The following is a 20457-nucleotide window of genomic DNA, read 5'->3' on the forward strand; positions in this document are numbered from 1 at the left end:
AGCGCCTTTCTAATTCCCAAGGTCGTTTTACACAAAGAGGAAGGGGAAAAAAAGAAAGGGAATGCACTTATGCCTGCAGAGTGCAGAGTCATGATCTGACCAAGTGGCAGTATGTATATGATGAATAGTATAGGGCCTAGGATTGAACTTTGGGGAACACCTTGCGTACTAGGGGAAGATCTGGGTGTACCAAGAGCAACAAAGTGAGATCTATTGGTAAAGTAAAAGATGAACCAAGAAAGTGTTGTGTCAGTTATGCCAATAGATATGTGGTTGCTATGGTATTTCAGGTGGTTGCTAGGGTATTGCTATGATGTTTCCATAGTAAACTGGGTGTTTGCTTATTAGTGGATATGTGGTCCTTGTGGTATCCCAGTTGGCTGCTATAGTGTTGCTTGATTTCTAAATTTGATTGATTTCTTAATAAAGGTAATTTAAATTTACCTTTAAAATTTATGAAGCACTCATCCAGCATTGTTTCACCAACTTAATAAAGTGGAGCTTAATGCTGTTAGAAATCACCAAATATATTTCATAGACATGCTTTATTCACACTGATATTTCATTATGTAAATACCATACTTTAAATCCTGTTACTGATCAATCAAAGAGGAAATAGCAAGAACATATATTCAGAGCTGTAACTGACATGGCTCATAATATAAATATCTGGCTACAATCAGCACCTTTCTTATTTAACTCTATTAAACTGTGTAGGATACATTTGATTTATAATAAAAAATTCAAATTTGTTATTAATTATTGGAGAATTCAGAGTGTCACACTCTGGTAGACTGAATCTGATTGGTGGGTGTTGAGGTTTAGACTCTGGTAAACTGAATCTGATTTGTTGGCGTTGCCGTTTAGTCTTTCATAGAAAGTATCTGATTAGTTAGTGGTATTTTGATAGATTTTACCCATCCTCATGTTGTTCCCAGGTTGATTATTTTCATAATCCCAATCAGTCTGAAATATGAACAACACACAATACAAAATGATCAGATCATGAAGACAAATCTTCTATAATCTACAATTCACAAAACTGCCCGCTATATACAATTCTAACATGTACATACTCTTTAACAGATCATGTCTGATGTATAGATTAGAGCTCAGACGCTCAGAAAATCATGAAAAGATAATATTAATTTGGGCATTGTGCATTGACTGTGATAAACATTGTTTTAGTAATGAATCTCTGTACTGTACACACTATAATTAAATAAAATTTCCCTTTTTTATTTTGTACAATTCTCTCTTTAACGTCATCACCCCTCTTCACTTACTCTTTCCTTTGTTCCTGACGGACAGCTGATAAAAGCTGAGTCTACAGAAAGAGAGAAACATCAGTCAGACAAATGTTCTCTTCACTCATTCTCCACTAGAGGGAGTCTGTGGCATTAACCAGATGTGAGAAACTATTCCAGGTTTCTACTATCTACTGTCCAGCAGTAATCTTAGATAGATCTCCTCTGATCTCAGCTGTAGATGAAAGAATTTCAGTCATTTCTGTCACTTTCTTTGAGATAATTATGTCACGCCCAAATCCCTGAATAATTCAAATGATTTCTGACAGTGTTGTTCATGTGAGTGAGTCTCTGTGTGTAGAGGACCTTGTGTTTTCTTCCATCTCAGTTTGTAGAAGATCAGAGCTGATCCCACAATCAGCAGTAGGGTCACACACACAATGATGATGATGATGATGATGATGATGGTGATGAAGGTAGAGGGACCTGGAGCTGAGAGACAGAGAGAACAGACCAGGATCAACTTTATCTCACACACCTTCTCAATCAAACCAGGAACCCTCCATTTCCACAACACTTCCACATCGGGTCCAGTTCCTGGAGTGGAGTCTAAACACTGAACCACTGTCTGTTCACATTTAACATGAACATCGATTCCCGCTCCGGGTGACTGTCTGTGAGGAGTTGGTGTTCTCCCCGTGTCCGTGTGGGTTTCCTCCGGGTGCTCCGGTTTCCTCCCACAGTCCAAAAACACACGTTGCAGGTGGATTGGCGACTCGAAAGTGTCCGTGTGTGTGAGTGAATGTGTGTGTGTGTCTGTGTTGCCCTGTGAAGGACTGGCGCTCCCTCCAGGGTGTATTCCCGCCTTGCGCCCAATGATTCCAGGTAGGCTCTGGACACCCCGCGACCCTAAATTGGATAAGCGGTTACAGATAATGGATGGATGGATGGATAGAGTGATAACGTCAATAACGACTGAGTTCTTAGTGAGATTGAGTTCTTCAACAGATTGATCTGATGTTGGTTTCATAGTTGTGGGTGGTCCCTCTGGGAGAAGTAGATGTTTTATACAATAAAACACACAAAAACACAGTAAAATATTTGGTAATTATTTACATTCACATGTGAACACACACAAACACACTAGAAACATCAGATAAAAACCAGACAGACAAACTGATCTCAGACTCTGTTACTGCCCTGTTCTCTGTGGTCTGAAGATGACCCTCACAATCAGTGTGTTGTTCAAATGATGCTCATTATAGATTTACACTAAACACATTTCCCCAATAATAACATTATGGAGTTCTAGATATTTTTGACAAACATTAAAAACAAAAAGGCTCTGAATCATCTTATAATCAAAAACACACTCAGGACTCTCTGACCAATAGGAAAAGAGCATGTCTCTCACCAGTGACCTGCAGCTGGATCTCTGAGAAGAGGGAGATGTAACGGACATTATTCCCTGCTGTTACATCCTGGTCCAGTGGTGCATTTAGTACATCTTGGAAACTGTAAGCTTCACCACAACACATTACTGCATGACAAAGAATTGTCTTCCATTTATGTTGTATGTGAAATGCAGATGATGTTACATTGTGGTGACTTCAGGCCCAGAACTGCTCCCGGGCGCCGGGGATGGCTGCCCACTGCTCTGGGCGTGTGCTCATTGTACTTTGTAAAATGACAAATAACCGCACGTTAACATAACACAGTGTCCGGCGCTAACATGTCCGGAAATCTTGTGAGGAAGCTTTTAGCTTCAGGCACTGCAGTATAACTGTTGTAACATTTAATGTGAATCAAATAATTCCAAAAGGAGAACCTTTCTGGGGCTTGAGAGTACATCAATTCTGAAGGGAATATTATTACTTTAGTAGAGTTACTTTTCTTTTTGAGTGCCATAATTTTCGAACACATTTTTAATTTAATTTGTCAGTATAGTTCTGTCCATTATGACACTTTTATTTTCATGCAGCAGCAAATAGAGTGAAGTCGAATCCTCCAAAATGTGACTTTTACAAAACTTTCCAAACAATTGCGATGGCTAGATTGATGCATGGGTAGAAAGTGTTGATCATTACAATGGACCAAAGGGTTCAAATTTTGTGAATGAAAAATTATATAGTAAAACATCTGGCCAATCAATGGCCATTAGTACTACTTCGATCCCCAAGACTGTCAGGAAAACTGGGGCACAGGAGTGAAGGAACAGTATTATCCTCCTCTCTCAATCCAGGGCTGAGGTGCCCTTGAGCAAGGTACCTAACCCCCAACTACTCCCTGGGTGTCTACAGCTTCAGGTGTTTTTATGCTAACTGCCATGGATGGGTTAAATATGAACATTGTACAATAATAATAAATGCATGATTTATATATTTAGCATATTTACTGTCATTTCAAATCTTTCTGTTCCTTCAGTTAACCCCCTCCCTGATCTCTTCTACAGGTTTATCAGGTAGAGACTAAGTATAAATTAATTTTAAAGACTGATTTGTTCAGGTATTCCCTTCCAAACTGATCCAGGACTTACTTTTTCTTACTTACACTGTAGAAAAAATGTGCGAGAAAAGTTATTTTTAACTAAGTGGTGGGTGGTAGAGAAGTGAAACCCAAGACTGAAACTGGCTGTAGCTTATCATCATTTATGTGATTCATTATATAATTTGTATGGATGACAGTTAAATTACCTCTCCAAGGACAACAATAACTTGTTTTAGTTTAGTTTAGAGTTTAGTAGACTGATTCTGACTATAATGCTTAACATTTAGACTCTGATAGATTTTATAGTTTGATTTAGTCTGATGGTTGGTGTTTGGTTTAGACTCTGGTAGACTAAACCTGATTTGTTGCTGCTGATGTTTAGACTCTAGTAGACTGAACCTGATTGGCTGGGGTTGTGATTTAGGACCTGGAAGAACTGATTGGTATTGGGTTTAAACTTAATCTTGAACAAGGTTCAAAGTTTGTCTGGAAAATCTTAGAAAAAACATTTTTGACAAAATTGTGATTAGCTAGTTTATTCTAAAGTTGTTATCAGATGAAAACATTTATGTATAAAAATGATAAATGTTAAAAGAGAAATAATAATGAACTAGACTTTGAAAAACATCACCCCTGAAACAAACACTGTAAGATGTTCATTAAACTATTAACTCTGAAATAAACATCATAAGATTCAATAAACTGTTAAACCTGAAATAAATAGATGCTTAAAACCACATTAAAAGTTAAATAAATTCCATAAACATAAGAATAAACCATTGTCTCTGAAATAAACACGGTAAGATACTCAGTAAAGTAGTAAATCTGAAACAAAAAATGAAAGATAACCAGTAACCCTGAAGATACATAAATCCTTAATCTAGAATTTTGATATCGCTGTAACTGGATCGTCTTCAGATTTCGGAATATGGGTACCACAGAGACCTCGCCACCACTTCACATACAACAGCCTCACCTGGACATTCAGAAAAAAGAGAGAGGAATGAGAGTGTAAAGGAGAAACCAGTGGACAATTTGAGTGTTCCCTTATTTATTCTGAAAAAAACAACACTGGTGGGTCAGTTGGATTGATCCTAAAGTGGAGCAAGTAAAGACTGACCTCTTGGTTGAAGACACAGTGGATGAGAAAGATGAATGTTCCCTGCTGGGAGTTGAGGAGCAGGAAGATCATCTCCAACACCTTACTGCCATTCGTGAAGAAACCCAGGACCCAGGAGCAGCCGAGGATGACGAACTGGACCATGGTTTTCAGAAACACACTTTTAAAGAGCTGGTGGTCACGCTCAGTGCGTTTGATTCCCAAATTTTCACTTGACACTTTTTTCAGAGTTGATGTCATGATGATTAAGATGCTCAGGAAGAGAAGTGTGTTGGCCTAGCAAGTTAAAAACTGTTTAGTTCATGTTTTTGTTTCTATGATCTGTGCTTCTATTTACTTTTTAACATCATAATGCTAATTATTTTAACCTTTTAACCCCATTAACACTAATCCTACAAAGCCCACAATGAGGACACTTAACCTCATTATTACCTCAAAAAACTCACTTTATGCAAGTTCATCCACATTTTTAAGATTAGATGGTAAAAAGATTAAAAGGGGAAATTTTAATCTAAAAACACCACCATATTCAATTTAGACAGACCCTTTGGAAAGCTTGACAATATTGGCGGAAGAACTTGTGTAAAGCTAAGCATACTATCCTGAATGGGCTTTATATTCCAGTCATGTCTGAGTCATGAACATTCTCATTGCTGTCTTCTTTTAAGTGTAATACATTTCAAAATCACAGTAGTAACAGGATGATACTACTGTTAAGTTTTGTCCCCAAAACTTGTCCCCCTGTCCCCCCCTGCCCTGCCCCCCCCTCCATCAACGGGTTTCTCTCAATGTGAAAGAGCAGTAGTTCTACTCCAAACTCCTCCTGGATAGCTAAGATCCTCATCTGATTACAGAGACAGTGGCCAGCAACCCATCAGAGAAAACTCATTTTTATACATGATCTCTTTCAGTCACTCAGTCACTGCCCAAAGTTCATGAAAGTATGTGACGATGAGGTTATACACTGACCTGTAATTGAGAGCTTTGATCTATGTCTCAGCTACCTTTTTACCATGATGATCTGGTACAGTGACTGCATTACAGCAGATGCTGCAATTATTGATCTTATAATACCTCTTCCCATAAGGTTCTCACTCAATATATATGGAGGGAGCTGCCATTTGTTTCTGGGAGATAACCATGGCCTCATATTTGGAGGTTCTGATCTGTTTACCAACTGCTTCACACTGGACTGCAAACCATTCAAGGGCACGCTAGTCTCCATATAAAGAAACCAGGAGGACAACATCATTCATAAATAGCAGTGATCACATGTCCCCCATCAGAGGCCCTCCTATCCTTGGCTATGATTTGTTACCCTGTCCAAGAATGTTTAAACAGGAGTGGAGACTAAGCACAATCCTGACAGAGACCAATGCCAGCCTTGAAAAAGTCAGAATTACTGCTAAATATTTACATTTACATTTACAGCATTTAATAGATGCTCTTATGCAGAGCGACTCACAAAAGTGCTTAGCATTCAGACCAAATGTGTATCCTAGCTAATACGTTAGGGTCCAAATTCCTTCTGAGCTCAAACACTTGTTAGAACAAGGGCCAGTGCTGATAAATAGGAAGAACAAAACATAGTAAGTGCAATACACAGTACAATGCAGTCAGTGCTCAAACCTAGAATGACAAAAATAGTCAGTGCTCATACCAAGAAAGAAAGCAGTTAAGCGCAGATTAAGTGCAAAAAGAGTCTATTACGGTTAGCACTTAGATTAATGGTCGCCTAAGTGGGTGACAAAGATGGGTCTTCTGTCCACCTTTGAAGACCACGAGAGAGCCCACTGTTCAATAGCCAGTGGACGTTCATTCTACCATCTGGGCACCTAGACTGAGAAGAGTCTTGACACTAGTCCTTCATGTGACTTTAGGAATGGCAGGTCAAATCAAGCCGTACTTGAAGCTATAAGGGCTCGAGGTGCAGTCCAACTCTTGACCATTGCCATAAGGTAGGGAGGAGCTGGTCTGCTTTTGGCTTTGTAGGCAGCGTGTGAGTTTTAAACCTGATGCAGGCTGCTACAGGAAGCCAGTGAAGAGAGCGCAGCTGTGGAGTGACGTGGGTGAGCTTTGGAAGATTGAAGACAAGCAGTGCAGCTGCATTCTGGATCAGCTGAAGGGATCTGAGGCCCACAGAGGAAGACCAGCAAGGAGTGAGTTGCAAAAACTATTCACACTTGGACAGAACGGCTTGTCTGAGTGACCCAGAGAATCCACAAAACATGAATGGAGTATCAAACTCCCATACCTTATTTTTTATCTTCTTTAAAGTTGGAAAAAATACATCGCATTTCACCTGCATTACAATTTAGTATATTACAGACCCCTGCACTAATAGAACAAAACAGATCCACAAAATGTTTTTGTTGTGTCATACTTACAGCGAGAATGAAAGCAACAGGCCCCAGAAAACTCCACACAAATCCTTCATCTACATTAAGCCAGCATCTACAAAGACACACAAGTAATCACAGCATGCACAAGTCAAGTGCTCTCAGCCTCTGTTTAAAGAACCCTCATCCTTTGAATATAAAGGGAGGTATATCCAGACAAAATTATAAGCAAAATGAAAATAATGATATGAAAAATGCAAATACTGTAACTTGTTGTTATTTCTTTGTCATGACAAAATTAAAAAACAAATGAAATGTATTTATGTGTAATCAAATTTGTACTCAAGAATGATTAATTTAAAAAATCTATTTTGGTTTTCCATGGTCAAATCTGAAATGAAAAATCTCATTTGGAAAAAGGATATTCAAGCATAAGTGGCATTGCTTTTTCTTCATGAACTGTTTCATAAAAAGGCATAATGGAAAATTAAATAAGAATTCGGCAGTAGGTGGCGCTTTTTGTTTTCATTTTTCTTTTTGTCACTGAATGTGTGTTCAGGGCTGAAAACAGATACTTAAAATGAACAGTTTGACTTTTATTGATCCATGTTTTATTAAAGAATTTTTTTAATCGGCGGCACGGTGGAGCAGCAGGTTAGTGTCGCAGTCACACAGCTCCAGGGGCCTGGAGGTTGTGGGTTCGATTCCCGCTCTGGGTGACTGTCTGTGAGGAGTTGGTGAGTTCTCCTCGTGTCCGCGTGGGTTTCCTCCGGGTGCTCCGGTTTCCTCCACAGTCCAAAAACACACGTTGCAGGTGAATTGGCCACTCAAAAGTGTCCGTGAGTGTGTGAGTGAATGTGTTGCCCTGTGAAGGACTGGCTACCCCTCCAGGGTGTATTCCCGCCTTGCGCCCAATGATTCCAGGTAAGCTCTGGACCCACCGCGACCCTAAATTGGATAAGCGGTTACAGATACTGAATGAATTAATACATTTTTCAATCTGTTTCATATTTCAGTTGAAAATGTAAAGCTTTATACATATTGCATTTTCTTATAAAACAGTTAATGAAGAAAAAGCAAAGCCAATTTGATTTGACCATGAAATAGCATGGTGTTGAAAATTAAATGACATCTTAGAACATCCTTTTTTATTTTATTTTTGTCAGTAATAACTCGTGCTTGAGTGAAAAATTAAATTGCAATTTAAAATATGTTTTAATTTTTGCATTTGTACATGCATTTAGAAAAAAGAAATAGCAAAAATGTATTTGTATTTATGTATTTCTATTTTATTTTTATTTCTATTATGATTGGATTTTCCTCCCATACTTCACACACTTACTGTTTACTGCCGTATCCTTTAGGAACCACTCCAGCAGAGACACCCACCACAACTACAGGAATGATGTATCCAATCAGAACCAGGTATTTCCAGTTAAGCCCCTCCTTCTTTGATCTTAACTTAGTGAGGTTCTTCATAAGAAGGAAGAGCAGCACAGCTTCAATGAACATCCACACAAAAGCAGAGAGGAAGAGGAAGTGTAGAACACCTGCCAGCACTGCACACAACACCTGGAGAGAGAGAGAGAGAAAGAGAGAGAGAGAGAGAGAGAGAGAGAGAGAGAGAGAGAGATTAAAACGTAGAGTTGCATTATATGCCACCAAACCATAGAAATTCACATAGAAACAATACTTGTTATTTAAAAATCTACTGAAATAGCTTCTACAGTCTATGTTGTTAAATGGATATTATAGGAGAAAATGGCAAAAGGAATATCAAAAAGATCACTTGGTGCTGACAAGAAACTGAATTCTTCTTTGGAGATTAGTTATTGATCTACTACCAAAAAGTGGATGTGGATACATTTAAAAATAGGGCTTATTAAAACTCATTCACCACACTGAGAGAAGCTCTCTCTGTCCCTAATAAACATCATTCCACTCACCTGCAGAGGTTTTATGTAACGCAGGAATATCTGTGTGAGCAGAAAGAGGAGGTGAGCCAGCAGCAGGGTTAAACACAGGTTGATCAGAGCGGTGTTGGTCAGTCTTGGGTTCCGATGATAATTTACAAACGTGACCAGGCATAAGGTCAGGAACACCATCCCCACTGATACAGCTAGGATCCCAATCACCATCATCACAGTATTATTCTGAAAAACAATAAGTTCTATGTTTTTTTTTTTTGCAGTGCTTAGTGGATTTTTTTTTCTAACAATCTTCAAATCTTGTTCAAATCAGAGTAAGACAGCTTTCTTAAGAACATTGGAATTTAGGGCAGTTTTTAATCACACTCACCAGGGCAGGAACGATAGAAATACATTGACCAAACTATGTTGAGGGAAACATAGTTGATAGGTCTGTTGTAGAGTATGCCTTAGCTGGTAAGCAGTTATCTCTTTATCTTTTCCTTGCTGCCACTGATTGAATTTGTACTCTTCACTGCAGTTGAAGTGTTGCCATTACCCTTTTGTTTGTTGCTCTATTAGATCTTTGTCTATTTAGAAACTCAGCATGCTATGTATCAAGTTCATTCATTCATTGTCTGTGACCCTTATCCAGTTCAGGGTCATGGTGGGTCAAACTTCTCACAGACAGTCACCCAGAGCAGCACTTGAACCCACAACCTCCAGGATCCTGGAACTGTGTGACTGTGAAATTGCCTGCTGCGCCACCCTACAACATACATTCAGCTTCTTACTCAACCGTACATACGGCTTCTTTGCTGTCAGAAAAGCAGCTCTCCAGAAGTGTCTACCTTTAATCTAAAGTGTCTTCTATCTTATCTGACACTTATAAAGTATTAGCAGTGAATACTCGTAATTAGGTTCAAACTTGCCCATTTGTCTTCTTTATACAAAATATTACTTGCTCTGTTTGACCTTAATTCTCTTTCAGTTTATAGGGATTTAGTTGCTCTTACTTCATCATCTGAGCGTGGTCTTGTCTGCATGATGAGAGCGAAGGTCGATAAATGAACACAGGAGCACACACTGTGATTGCTTTTGGACTGGAGCAGGAGACAGCCATCTACACTCCATTCAGTGTCGTTCCAGTACACACAGATGAGTTCACCATCAGGGTCAACTTCCTACACCAAAAAAGAGAAGTAAACAGTCATGAGTTTAAAACGGGTGTTTATATGAACCAGTGTTACAATGGACATGTCAAAAAGCCTCAACGAGTATCAGCGGTTACGTCAAGGAATCAGTATTTGATTGTGTGCTTGGATCATATCCCCCAACTCTTAGACGAAAAATGTTGCAAAGCCCACCATAGATGACCTTGGTTCCCAAAACTTGTGCTTACATCATCTTCATGACTAAAAGAATTTAAAAGAAAAAAGAACTGAAAAAGTGACATGAGTGTGTGAGACAAATGTGAGAAAGTGTCTCTCAGGGATGATGCAGATGACATTGTGAAAGTGGCTCAGGACTTTGTTTGGGGCATTCCAGTCAAACAACTGGATTACACAAGAGTTGTAATCATGCTCTTCCAGACAATGTTAGGCCGGAAATGAGTCAGAGTCAGGTTTTTGACTGAACTGCATATGCCCTCAGTTTCAATCAAGTTACACTCTGAGAGCCTGACCATCATTACAATTATTCTTTAGAACATGGTTGTCCAGGTTTATCTTCAAAGGGAAGGTGGCTTTTTGGTCATCAAGCCGGAGCTCAGCTTTACTGAACACTTTCAGTTACACGGGCTCTTCATGGATAAACCTGGACACCTTCCTTCTATTATTATCTGTAACCCATATCCAGTTCAGGGTCGTGGTGCCTAATCATTGACTGCAAGGCAGGAACACACCCTGGAGGGGATGCCACACACACATTCACTCACACTGATGGACACTTTTGAGTCACCAATCCACCTACCAACATGTGTTTTGGACTGTCGGGGGAAACCCACGTGGCTGCAGGAAGAACACACCGCTATCCTCACAGACAGTCACCTGGAGCATGACTAGAACCCACAACCTTCAGATCCCTGGAGCTGTGTGACTGTGACACTACCTGCTACGACACCGTGCCGTCCACCTAGACACCCATGCATTAGAAAAGTAAAAACTCACTGTAGTATGTTTCAGGGTGAGATTGACTGGTTTGGTGAGCTGTGTGATGTTGGTTCTCAGCAGTGTGACAGAAACCACAGGGGACATCATGGTTTTGCTTGTTTCATTATCTGTGTTAAAAAGGGCAGGGTCCTGCAAGGTTGTGAAGTTGGTGTAACTCATCAGAGAAACAGCTGCTGATCCTAATAAAATAAACAAAATAAAAAGCTAACTAAAACACTATAGACATGGCTGTTCAAGGACTTTTTTACAGAATACAAATTTATGTAGATGGTGTAGTGAGTATAGAGCATTACTTTTACAATCCATAAATACTGAAAAACATAACATATTTATAAAAAAAACGTTTTATGAGGAGAAAATGTACCTTGGTTTTTTTCTGCAATCCCAATGAGGTCAATATCCAAATAAACTGTGCTGGTGGTGAGTTGAGGGATTTTTACTGTGGAGGCATTAGGTCCCACCATCAACAGTTTTATCTCTGACATGTAAAAAACACATTAGTCCATTAGACCAGAGATCAGTTTCTGTAACATTGGATCAGATATGAGGCTGGTATTCAGTCACACTCTCTGCAGAGTAACACACCACACTACTAAAGTATTAAAGAAAAACATTATGGAATAGTAAATACTGAGTCTGTGACAGTGGGAGCTGGGTATTTACCTAAATTTGGGACAGTTATGGGTGTGATGTTGTACGTATCTACAGGCACCACCAGAGCAGACACCAGTCTCTCAGTCCCCATCAATATGTCATTGGCATGTACCACATTGTTTTTGTTAAGTTCTCCACGTAAGATACTGTCATTCATGACTGATTTCAAGGCATCAATTACTACCTAGAACACTCCCAAAAATATACACATGTTTAGACACATAAACTCAAATCACAATATTCATCAAAGTTATGCGTTCAGAAAAGCAATAAACTGAGTGTTCCTCACGTTCTGTGGTAGTTCTGTAAATGTTTTATTGAGAATCTCCTTTAAAAGGGCAGCTGCAGATGTTTCTTTAAAATAATCCTAGAGAACAACACAAAGACAAATTAAGTGAGATTCACACATTAAACTTTGACACATGTATGGTTATCAGACCCAGTGCTAAAACACTATTTTCCAGTACATTTTCCATATTCAGGATAACAGTGCATTTCAGGAGCTCACAGCATTTTCTCTTAGAAGCCAAACTTAAAGATGGTAAAATCTATTAAAACCACAGATGATCAGAAACATAGACAAAGAAATTGTGAGATTTCTGTTCTGACACTTCCCTTTGAACCATTAGCAGGGAGACAGAGGGCCCTAGATGAAGACTGGACTCCCATTCTTTGACTGGACTGTGACTGAATAGAGATGAATTTTACAAATACTGCATTTCACATTCACTTTCAAAAAGTAAAACACTAATGGTCTCCCAAAAATAGGCCTGAATTTTTGATATCTGAGCAGGAACCCCATCCTGCCTCAGCCCATTTCCTTAATGATAATTAAAAATATTACTGCATATTAATCAGATAAATGGGGAAGATTAACAGACTTAAGAATAACTTGAAACAAACCTGCAATTCTGGAGGCACTGTGGACGTCTGAACTGAAAGACACGGATAATTTTTTATAACAATTACTTAAATAAAGTCAACAACAGCTTCTTTACTGTACCTCATGTTAACAGGAAAATCTAACTGAAACCATGTACAATAATGGTTATGATAAATTAGGACACTGATGAGTCCTTAAAAATGATTATATTTTATTTCTGCCATAACTAAATGATTTGCACCAGTAACAGGTGGCTATTGAACTACCCAAGGCTTCTTGTGTGAATGAAAGTTTTTGGACAACATCTAAAATCTTGTTACAGGAGTCAAAGTCAGCAGATCAATTGCTGGCTTGTAGTTTGAAAGTAAATTCTTGGCACTCAATGCATGTTATGATATAAATAACTAAAGTTGACAGTATCCCTAGCATTATTAGATTCTGAACAAATTAACTACAAAGGAGCAGTAATTCTACAGGGTAAGCCATTTATATGGATACACCTTAATAAAATGGGAATGGTTGGTGATATTAACTTCCTGTTTGTGGCACATTAGTATATGAGAGGGGGGAAACTTTTCAAGATGGGTGGTGACCATGGCGGCATTTGTGAAGTCGCAATCCCATTTTGGATCCAACTTTTGTTTTTCCAATGGGAAGAGGGTCATGTGACACATTAAACTTATTGGGAATTTCACAAGAAAAACAATCCGTAGTTTCAGGTGCTGCACATCTTGATGGTATGGTGTGGTATATGGGGTACAAAGATAGTGGGGCCATTCTTCATCAATGGAAACCTCAAGGCCACTGGATATGCGAAATTGCTACATGATGATGTGTTTCCCTTTATATGCAACACAATGGGCAGCACTTTGAAAACATTTTAAGTGGTCAGAAACTTGTAAATAACTCATGAAAGAATAAAGTTACGTTAAAACCAACACCATTGTTTTTCTTGTTAAATTCCCAATAAATTTGATGTGTCACATGACCCTCTTCCCATTGAAAAAACAAAAGTTGGATACAAAATGGCTGACTTTAAAATGGCCACCATGGTCACCACCCATCTTGAAAAGTTTTCCCCCTCCCATTTACTAATGCGCCACAAACAGGAAGTTAATATCACCAACCATTCCCATTTTATCAAGGTGTATCCATATAAATGGTCCACCCTGTACTGTGGAGCAGTACACTTGCAATAATCTGCTAGTGAGGTAGTAGACATCTTCCATACTGCATGAACATAACATGAATAAACATATACAGGGTGAGTCAAAAGTCACAGGGCACCCTTTTCTTTCTTTGATGTGCTACATGACCATATTCCCATTGGAAAAAAAAAAAACATGCCTTGACTTTCAAGATGGTGGCCATATTCCAGACATAGCCTAAAACATAGGCGCCCTCACTGATCACCTGATGGGGCATTCAGATACAAAATGTATAGTTTTGACTTTTGACTCAACCTGTATAGTTACCTATATGTAAACTTAAACATGACTAGCATCCTTTGCCTATATTATACAATGCTAGCAGTAGAGAAGAGAAACAGACATATTATTTAACACCCTCTTAACACAACTCCTGAGATAATATCCCTCATGGTAGAACTAAAATGTAATTAAACTTACTTCTCATCAAATTGACTCACACAATGAAATATGAGCTGCTAATGAATTGCCAAACCAGGTGGAATTTATTTATTTATTGCTGCATGAGGGAGTTACAGAATAACTAGAGGAACAAAACTCTCATAAATATGCCCTAAATAATGGATGAGTTCTTACTGAGATGTTTTGCATCAGATGAAGCTGCTGTTGGTTTCATAGTTGTGAGTGGTCTTGCTAGAATAGTAGATATTTTATAAAATAAAACCAATAAAAACAAATTAAAATCTTTAGTAATTCTGTACATTCATATGTGGACACACACATACATACACTTGAAACATTTGATAAAACCAGACAGACAAACTGATCTCAGACTCTGTTACTGTCCTGTTCTCTGTGGTCTGAAGATGACTCTCACACTCAGTGGGCCTCATTCATGAAACATGAGCAAAATGAATGTACACGTAAATTCTTCGTAAATCACTTTTTTGTAAATATTTGGATTTATCAAAATGTTTGTTGTCTCAAAATCTTTGTAGGTAAAAACTAAATTTATACCTGCTTCTGAAAATGCATAAACATTTCACTTTACATGACTGAACTTTAAATAAAATGTACTAAAGGGAATTACAGCTCACAAATCATCATCATCATCATTTTCTTCTCCGCTTCTCCATTTCAGGGTCGCGGTGGCTCACAAATTTAATATATAAATAATAGATCAATTAATAATCACTAGAAATTCACAGAACATTCCTCCTCCTAATACAGTCTGTTATTCAGAGCATCTTCTAGTAGTTAAACAACAATTGTAAATTATTTTGTTACTCATGTTGTCAGACAGCCCCCTCCAGGGTGTATTCCCGCCTTGCGCCCAATGATTCCAAGTAGGCTCTGGACCAACCGTGACCCTGAACTGGATAAGCGGTTATAAATAATGAATGAATGAATGAATGAATGAATGAATGAATGTTGGCAGATAGTTAATTCATGTGGATCATTGCAATATAAAACGTTTAGGGTCTGTGTTAACGGCTGACGTTGCGCTGCTGCTCATTTGAACAGTTTAGCCGAGTGATGTCTCGCTGGTCAACTGATAATCAAGTTACATTATTTTGTATTTGTGCCACATTTTAGAGCCAGCTTTGAGAAGGGAGTCCAATAGATCCTTGTTTTGTTTCTGAACCTGGGCAGGAGCTGTACGTGCTTGGCACCTTGAATATTAAAACCTGGATTTTTAAGCCCTCAATCATCCAAGCATCATCCCAAGAATTTTTAGCTAATTTATACATGACTCAGTGTAACTGGTGTGAGGGTGTGCTTGCTTAAATGTTACAATCGCTTTGTCTGAGTCTTGTGCGTTTGCTCTGTGACCTGTCGCTGTGCGTGGTTGTGAACCTCAGATATTTTATAACTTGTTTCATAAAAACAAAGGAATTTAAAGGAGCTCTTGCAAATCAGGAAGAAACCCACAGGCATTTGTCCTTCTATGAAAGACTACAGAAAGACTTCCATAGTTTATTATCTATATGATACCACATGGTCAGATTATTCGCAAACATGGTCTTCACTTCCACTCTTATGCCGATGAAACAGATCTACATTAGCACCAAAGCTACCACTTTGCTACAAACCTCTGCAGTTCTGCATTCAACATCTTAAAATGTGGATAAGTATTTGTAATCGCTTATCCAGTTCAGGGTCGCAGGGGGGCCGGAGCCTACCCATAATCACTGGGCGCAAGGCAGGACCCTGTAGGGGGCACCAGTCCTTCACAGGGTGACCTACTCACAAACACTCACACACACACACTTTTGAGTTGCCAATCCACCTAGCAGCATGTGTTTTTGGAAAGTGGGAGGAAACCAGAGTGCACGGAGGAAACCCATGCGGACACCACATTCCACACAGACAATCACCCGGAGCGGGCCTCGATCCCACAACCTCCAGGTCCCTGGAGCTGTGTGACTGCCTTGCATGAGCAGTATTTTCCTAAAATTAAATCTGGACAAAACTGTTCTACAGGGTACCTGAAACTACGTATACTGGAAGCCTGTGCTAGCATTTCTCCTGCAGTGTTGCTATCAGTGTGTGAAGAGTGGGAGAAGAGGTTTGCATTGACAATCCAACACAATAGGCAGCACTTTGAACACATTTTATAAGTGGTCAGAAACTTGTAAAGAACTCATGAAAGAATAAAGTTATGTTAAAACCCTCTTCCCATTGAAATAACAAAAGTTGGATCCAAAATGTCCGACTTCAAAATGGCTGCCATGGCCACCACCCATCTTGAAAAGTTTGCCCCCTCCCATATACTAATGCGCCACAAACAGGAAGTTAATATCACCAAGCATTCCCATTTTATTAAGGTGTAACCATATAAATAGCCCCCCCTTTACTCATTTCTCCTAAATCCATTATTTCTAGACTTCTGACTTTAGACACCCTTGAGGGTGCCATGGTCAAACCCTCATATGTAGTAAGGAACCTTAGTGTTCTTTTTGACTCTTTTTTTTCTTTTGAACATCACATCAAATCACTGTTTGGAATGCCTTCTTGCACCTCCACAGACATGATGCTGAAATACTTTTGTCACTTCCCATCTTAATTACTGCCACTCTCTTTTCTGTGGCTTACCTAATAAAAAATCTGCTCACATCAGTGTATCAGTAAAAAATCAGTTACACTGGTGACCTGTTTCCCGACGTATTCCGTTTAAACTCTTCCTGCTCACACACAATGCACTGCATGGTCTGGCACCTCCTTCTTTAGCAGAACTCCTTCTTGCCCTCCCCATAGACTTAGGTCATCTGCTGGTCTTCTTTTCATTCCCAAATTTAGAATGCTTTCACTAATGGCTGCAAAACTATGGAACACATTAACTCCCACATCTCTCCCTCTCTGTTCTTCCCTCTCTTCCTTTAAATCTGAACTGAAAACACATTTTTATTGTCTTCATCAACACAAAGAATGTGCTGTGAGTGAGTGTGAAGAACAAAGATTGTTTTACAAATGTTCTCTTTAATCATATGATTTGATAAGTTAACAGCACAATGAAGTACTTATTAACTTGGATGATATTATTGGATGATAACCTCAAATAAAACTGCACTGTCACAAGGAGAGATGTTAAACAAATTCACTGTAAAATTGTTACTTGATTTTTAGTTTTAGTTTTAGTAATATATTAATACTCAGATACATAGCTACTTAAATGTAATTATCAGGCACCTAAAACTATTGCACAATACTGTGTAACTCAGCCTTTAGATGGTATAATCCATTTAACATTTCAAGCAAGAAACATACATAGAAGGAATTTGAATGCACTTCAATAAAATGTCAATTTCTGCTTAGAATATTTATTTTCTATTGCGTTTCTGTAGAGATCTTTATGTTTTTATTGCTGTGATTCCTCAGTTATTGTGCTTCCTTATAAGGTGGTGAAATTCCAGTGTGAAGATTATGGTAATATTATGTTAATCACAAAGAAACATGCACGCCCACCCAATTTGCGTACATTTGTTATCTCCTAACATACACATATTCTACTAAAAAAGCTGGTGTTTCCAGCAGCGGTCATGAATCTGGCGGAAATATTTAAGGAATACACTCGTAAATTATGCACTTATTATATTATATTATAATATATTCATTTATTATTAATATTATATTATATTATATTAATTTATTAACTTATAAATTATAAATTAAGTCTGCTTGTGTTTTTTTTTTTACAAAGGTTTCATGAATGAGGCCCAGTTTGTTGTTCATATTATGGTCACTATATGTTTACACTAAACACATTTGGTGGTGCAGCAGGTAGTGTCGCAGTCACACAGCTCCAGGGAGGTCATGTCCCTGGAGGTTGTGGGTTTGATTCACGCTCCGGGTGATTGTCTGTGAGGAGTTGGTGTGTTCTCCCCGTGTCCGCGTGGGTTTCCTCCGGGTGCTCCGGTTTCCTCCCACACTGCAAAAACACACATTGGTAGGTGGATTGGCGGCTCAAAATTGTCCGTAGGTGTGAGTGTGTGAGTGAATGTGTGTGTGTGTGTGTGTTGCCCTGTGAAGGACTGGCGCCCCCTCCAGGGTGTATTCCCGCCTTGCGCGCAATGATTCCGTGTAGGCTCTGGACCCATTGTGACCCTGAATTGGATAAGCGCTTACAGATAATGGATGGATGGACATTTCCACTAATAATAACGTTATGGAATTTTAGATTTTTTTGACAGACATGACAAACCAGAGCAAGCAGTGACCTGCAGCTAGGTATTTGAGAATGAGTCATGTCTGACTGAAGCTAAACCACTGAACCACTGCCTTTTCTCATTTAACATGAAAATATAGTAAATGAGGGAGTTCTGAATAATGACTGAGTTCTTACTGAGATGTTCTTCATCAGTTGAAGCTGCTGTTGGGTTCATAGTTGTGGGTGGTCTCACTGGGAGCAGGAGATGTTTTATACATTAAAACACATAAAAACACAGTAAAATCTTTAGTAATTCTGTACATTCATATGTGGACACACTCACACACACACACACACACACACACTAGTAACATCTGATAAAACCCAGACAGACAAACTGATCTCAGACTCTGTTACTGCCCTGTTCTCTGTGGTCTGAAGATGACCCTCACACTCAGTGTGTGGTTCAAATGATGCTCATTATAGATTTACACTAAACATATTTCCCCAATAATAACATTATGGAGCTTTAGATATTTTTGACAAACATTAAAAACAAAAAGGCTCTAAATAATCTTACAATCAGAAACACACTCAGGACTCTCTGACCAATAGGAAAAGATCATGTCTCTCACCAGTGACCTGCAGCTGGATCTCTGAGAAGAAGGAGAAATAAGTGAACAATGTCTGTTCTCTCTTAATTCCACATAAATACGATCCTGCATATGTATTCTTCACATTCCCGATTCTCACACTGACAACATTAGAGATATTGTCTTCAGAGATGGAGAATGTGCGTTTTGGAGGGTCTGTGGTGCTGATCACTTCAGTTATATAGTCTCCATATTTTTTGTGGAAGGACTTGATGTCCGTCTTAAATTCCTCTGGAGATGAACAGTTGATGGTGAGAGTCTCTCCCAGAAAACCAGTCACAGCACTTGGACCCGAACAACACGGATCTGTCAATCATACAAAATAAATGACATCATCTAATAATTTAAGGTGGAGTTTCTCAATGACCTTATGATCTCTTTGTTCTTTCAGAAATATCTCAGTTTATACAGAATTTCATGATGAATATCATTAGTGAGATATTGATGTTTCTAACCTCTCTTCACTTTCAGTTCCACATCATGACTCCACCGTCCAGTCTCTCCACACCGATATGATCCAGAGTCCTGTAAACTCAGGTTTCTGTACAACACTGTAAGCTCTATCCCAGAGTCACGCAGAGAAAGCCTATTTTTATGAACCCATGTGTCCTGTTCACTGTTTATACACTCATCTGTTTCATTCTTACAGAAATATTTTTCAGTCTGTCCATTATATTGTTGATCTTTACAGTAGATCCTGATAGTTCCTCCTGAGTAACCAATAACATCAAAGCAGCCCACTGGACCTGCCAATCAAAATGAAAATAACAGATCACCTTCTATAATTCCAGTAAATTCTCTCAGATCTGCAGCAAAATCCCTGCAGCACTAAATCTCCTTCAGCTGTGATGTACAACCTGAATCATATGTTTCTGTGTAAAAGAATCATACATTTAAACACAGAACATCTTCAGTTTGGAGCAGAAAAACTGACCTGAGATCAGAAAGAATATGAAGATGAGGAGGGTCTTCATCCTGAACTGGGCTCCAACTTCACTGATGTTCACCCAAACTCCAGTCCACTGTCTTTAAGATTGTGTGAGTGTGGTGTTGTTCTCTTTATAGCTCAGGTCTACTTCTCTCATACTCTGTCTCTGTGTCTATATTGTGCCCTTCTCTCTGCTTTAGCTGCTTCCTCTTTCTCTGGAAACTGTCAAAGTTGCTTAATACTCACACCTCCTTCCTTCAATATCAGTGACA

The 20457-nt window shown here is 38.8% G+C and overlaps 1 protein-coding gene across 2 annotated transcripts; it reads right to left on the bottom strand.

Annotated features, from left to right (window-relative positions):
• Window positions 1–4270: 4270 nt before the first annotated feature.
• LOC136686582 (adhesion G protein-coupled receptor E3-like) lies at window positions 4271–20320 on the bottom strand. Of its 2 annotated transcripts, XM_066660473.1 has the most exons (16): window positions 20192–20320; window positions 19713–20003; window positions 19240–19563; window positions 18800–18856; window positions 14593–14649; window positions 12829–12860; window positions 12215–12292; window positions 11935–12109; window positions 11636–11749; window positions 11269–11450; window positions 10117–10284; window positions 9140–9346; window positions 8536–8765; window positions 7242–7308; window positions 4855–5130; window positions 4271–4710 (listed from the first exon to the last, which is right to left on the bottom strand). In XM_066660473.1, exons 1-16 carry the CDS (start codon window positions 20229–20231, stop codon window positions 4615–4617), a joined length of 2394 nt encoding a protein of 797 aa, XP_066516570.1. In that variant the 5' UTR covers window positions 20232–20320; the 3' UTR covers window positions 4271–4614. The 2 variants fall into 2 exon arrangements, with proteins under 2 accessions (XP_066516570.1, XP_066516571.1); XM_066660474.1 differs by lacking the exon at window positions 14593–14649.
• Between the last annotated feature and the right edge of the window lie 137 nt (window positions 20321–20457).

The sequence above is a fragment of the Hoplias malabaricus genome, chromosome 2 (assembly GCF_029633855.1).
Source record: "Hoplias malabaricus isolate fHopMal1 chromosome 2, fHopMal1.hap1, whole genome shotgun sequence".
Classification (NCBI taxonomy): Eukaryota; Metazoa; Chordata; class Actinopteri; order Characiformes; family Erythrinidae; genus Hoplias; species Hoplias malabaricus.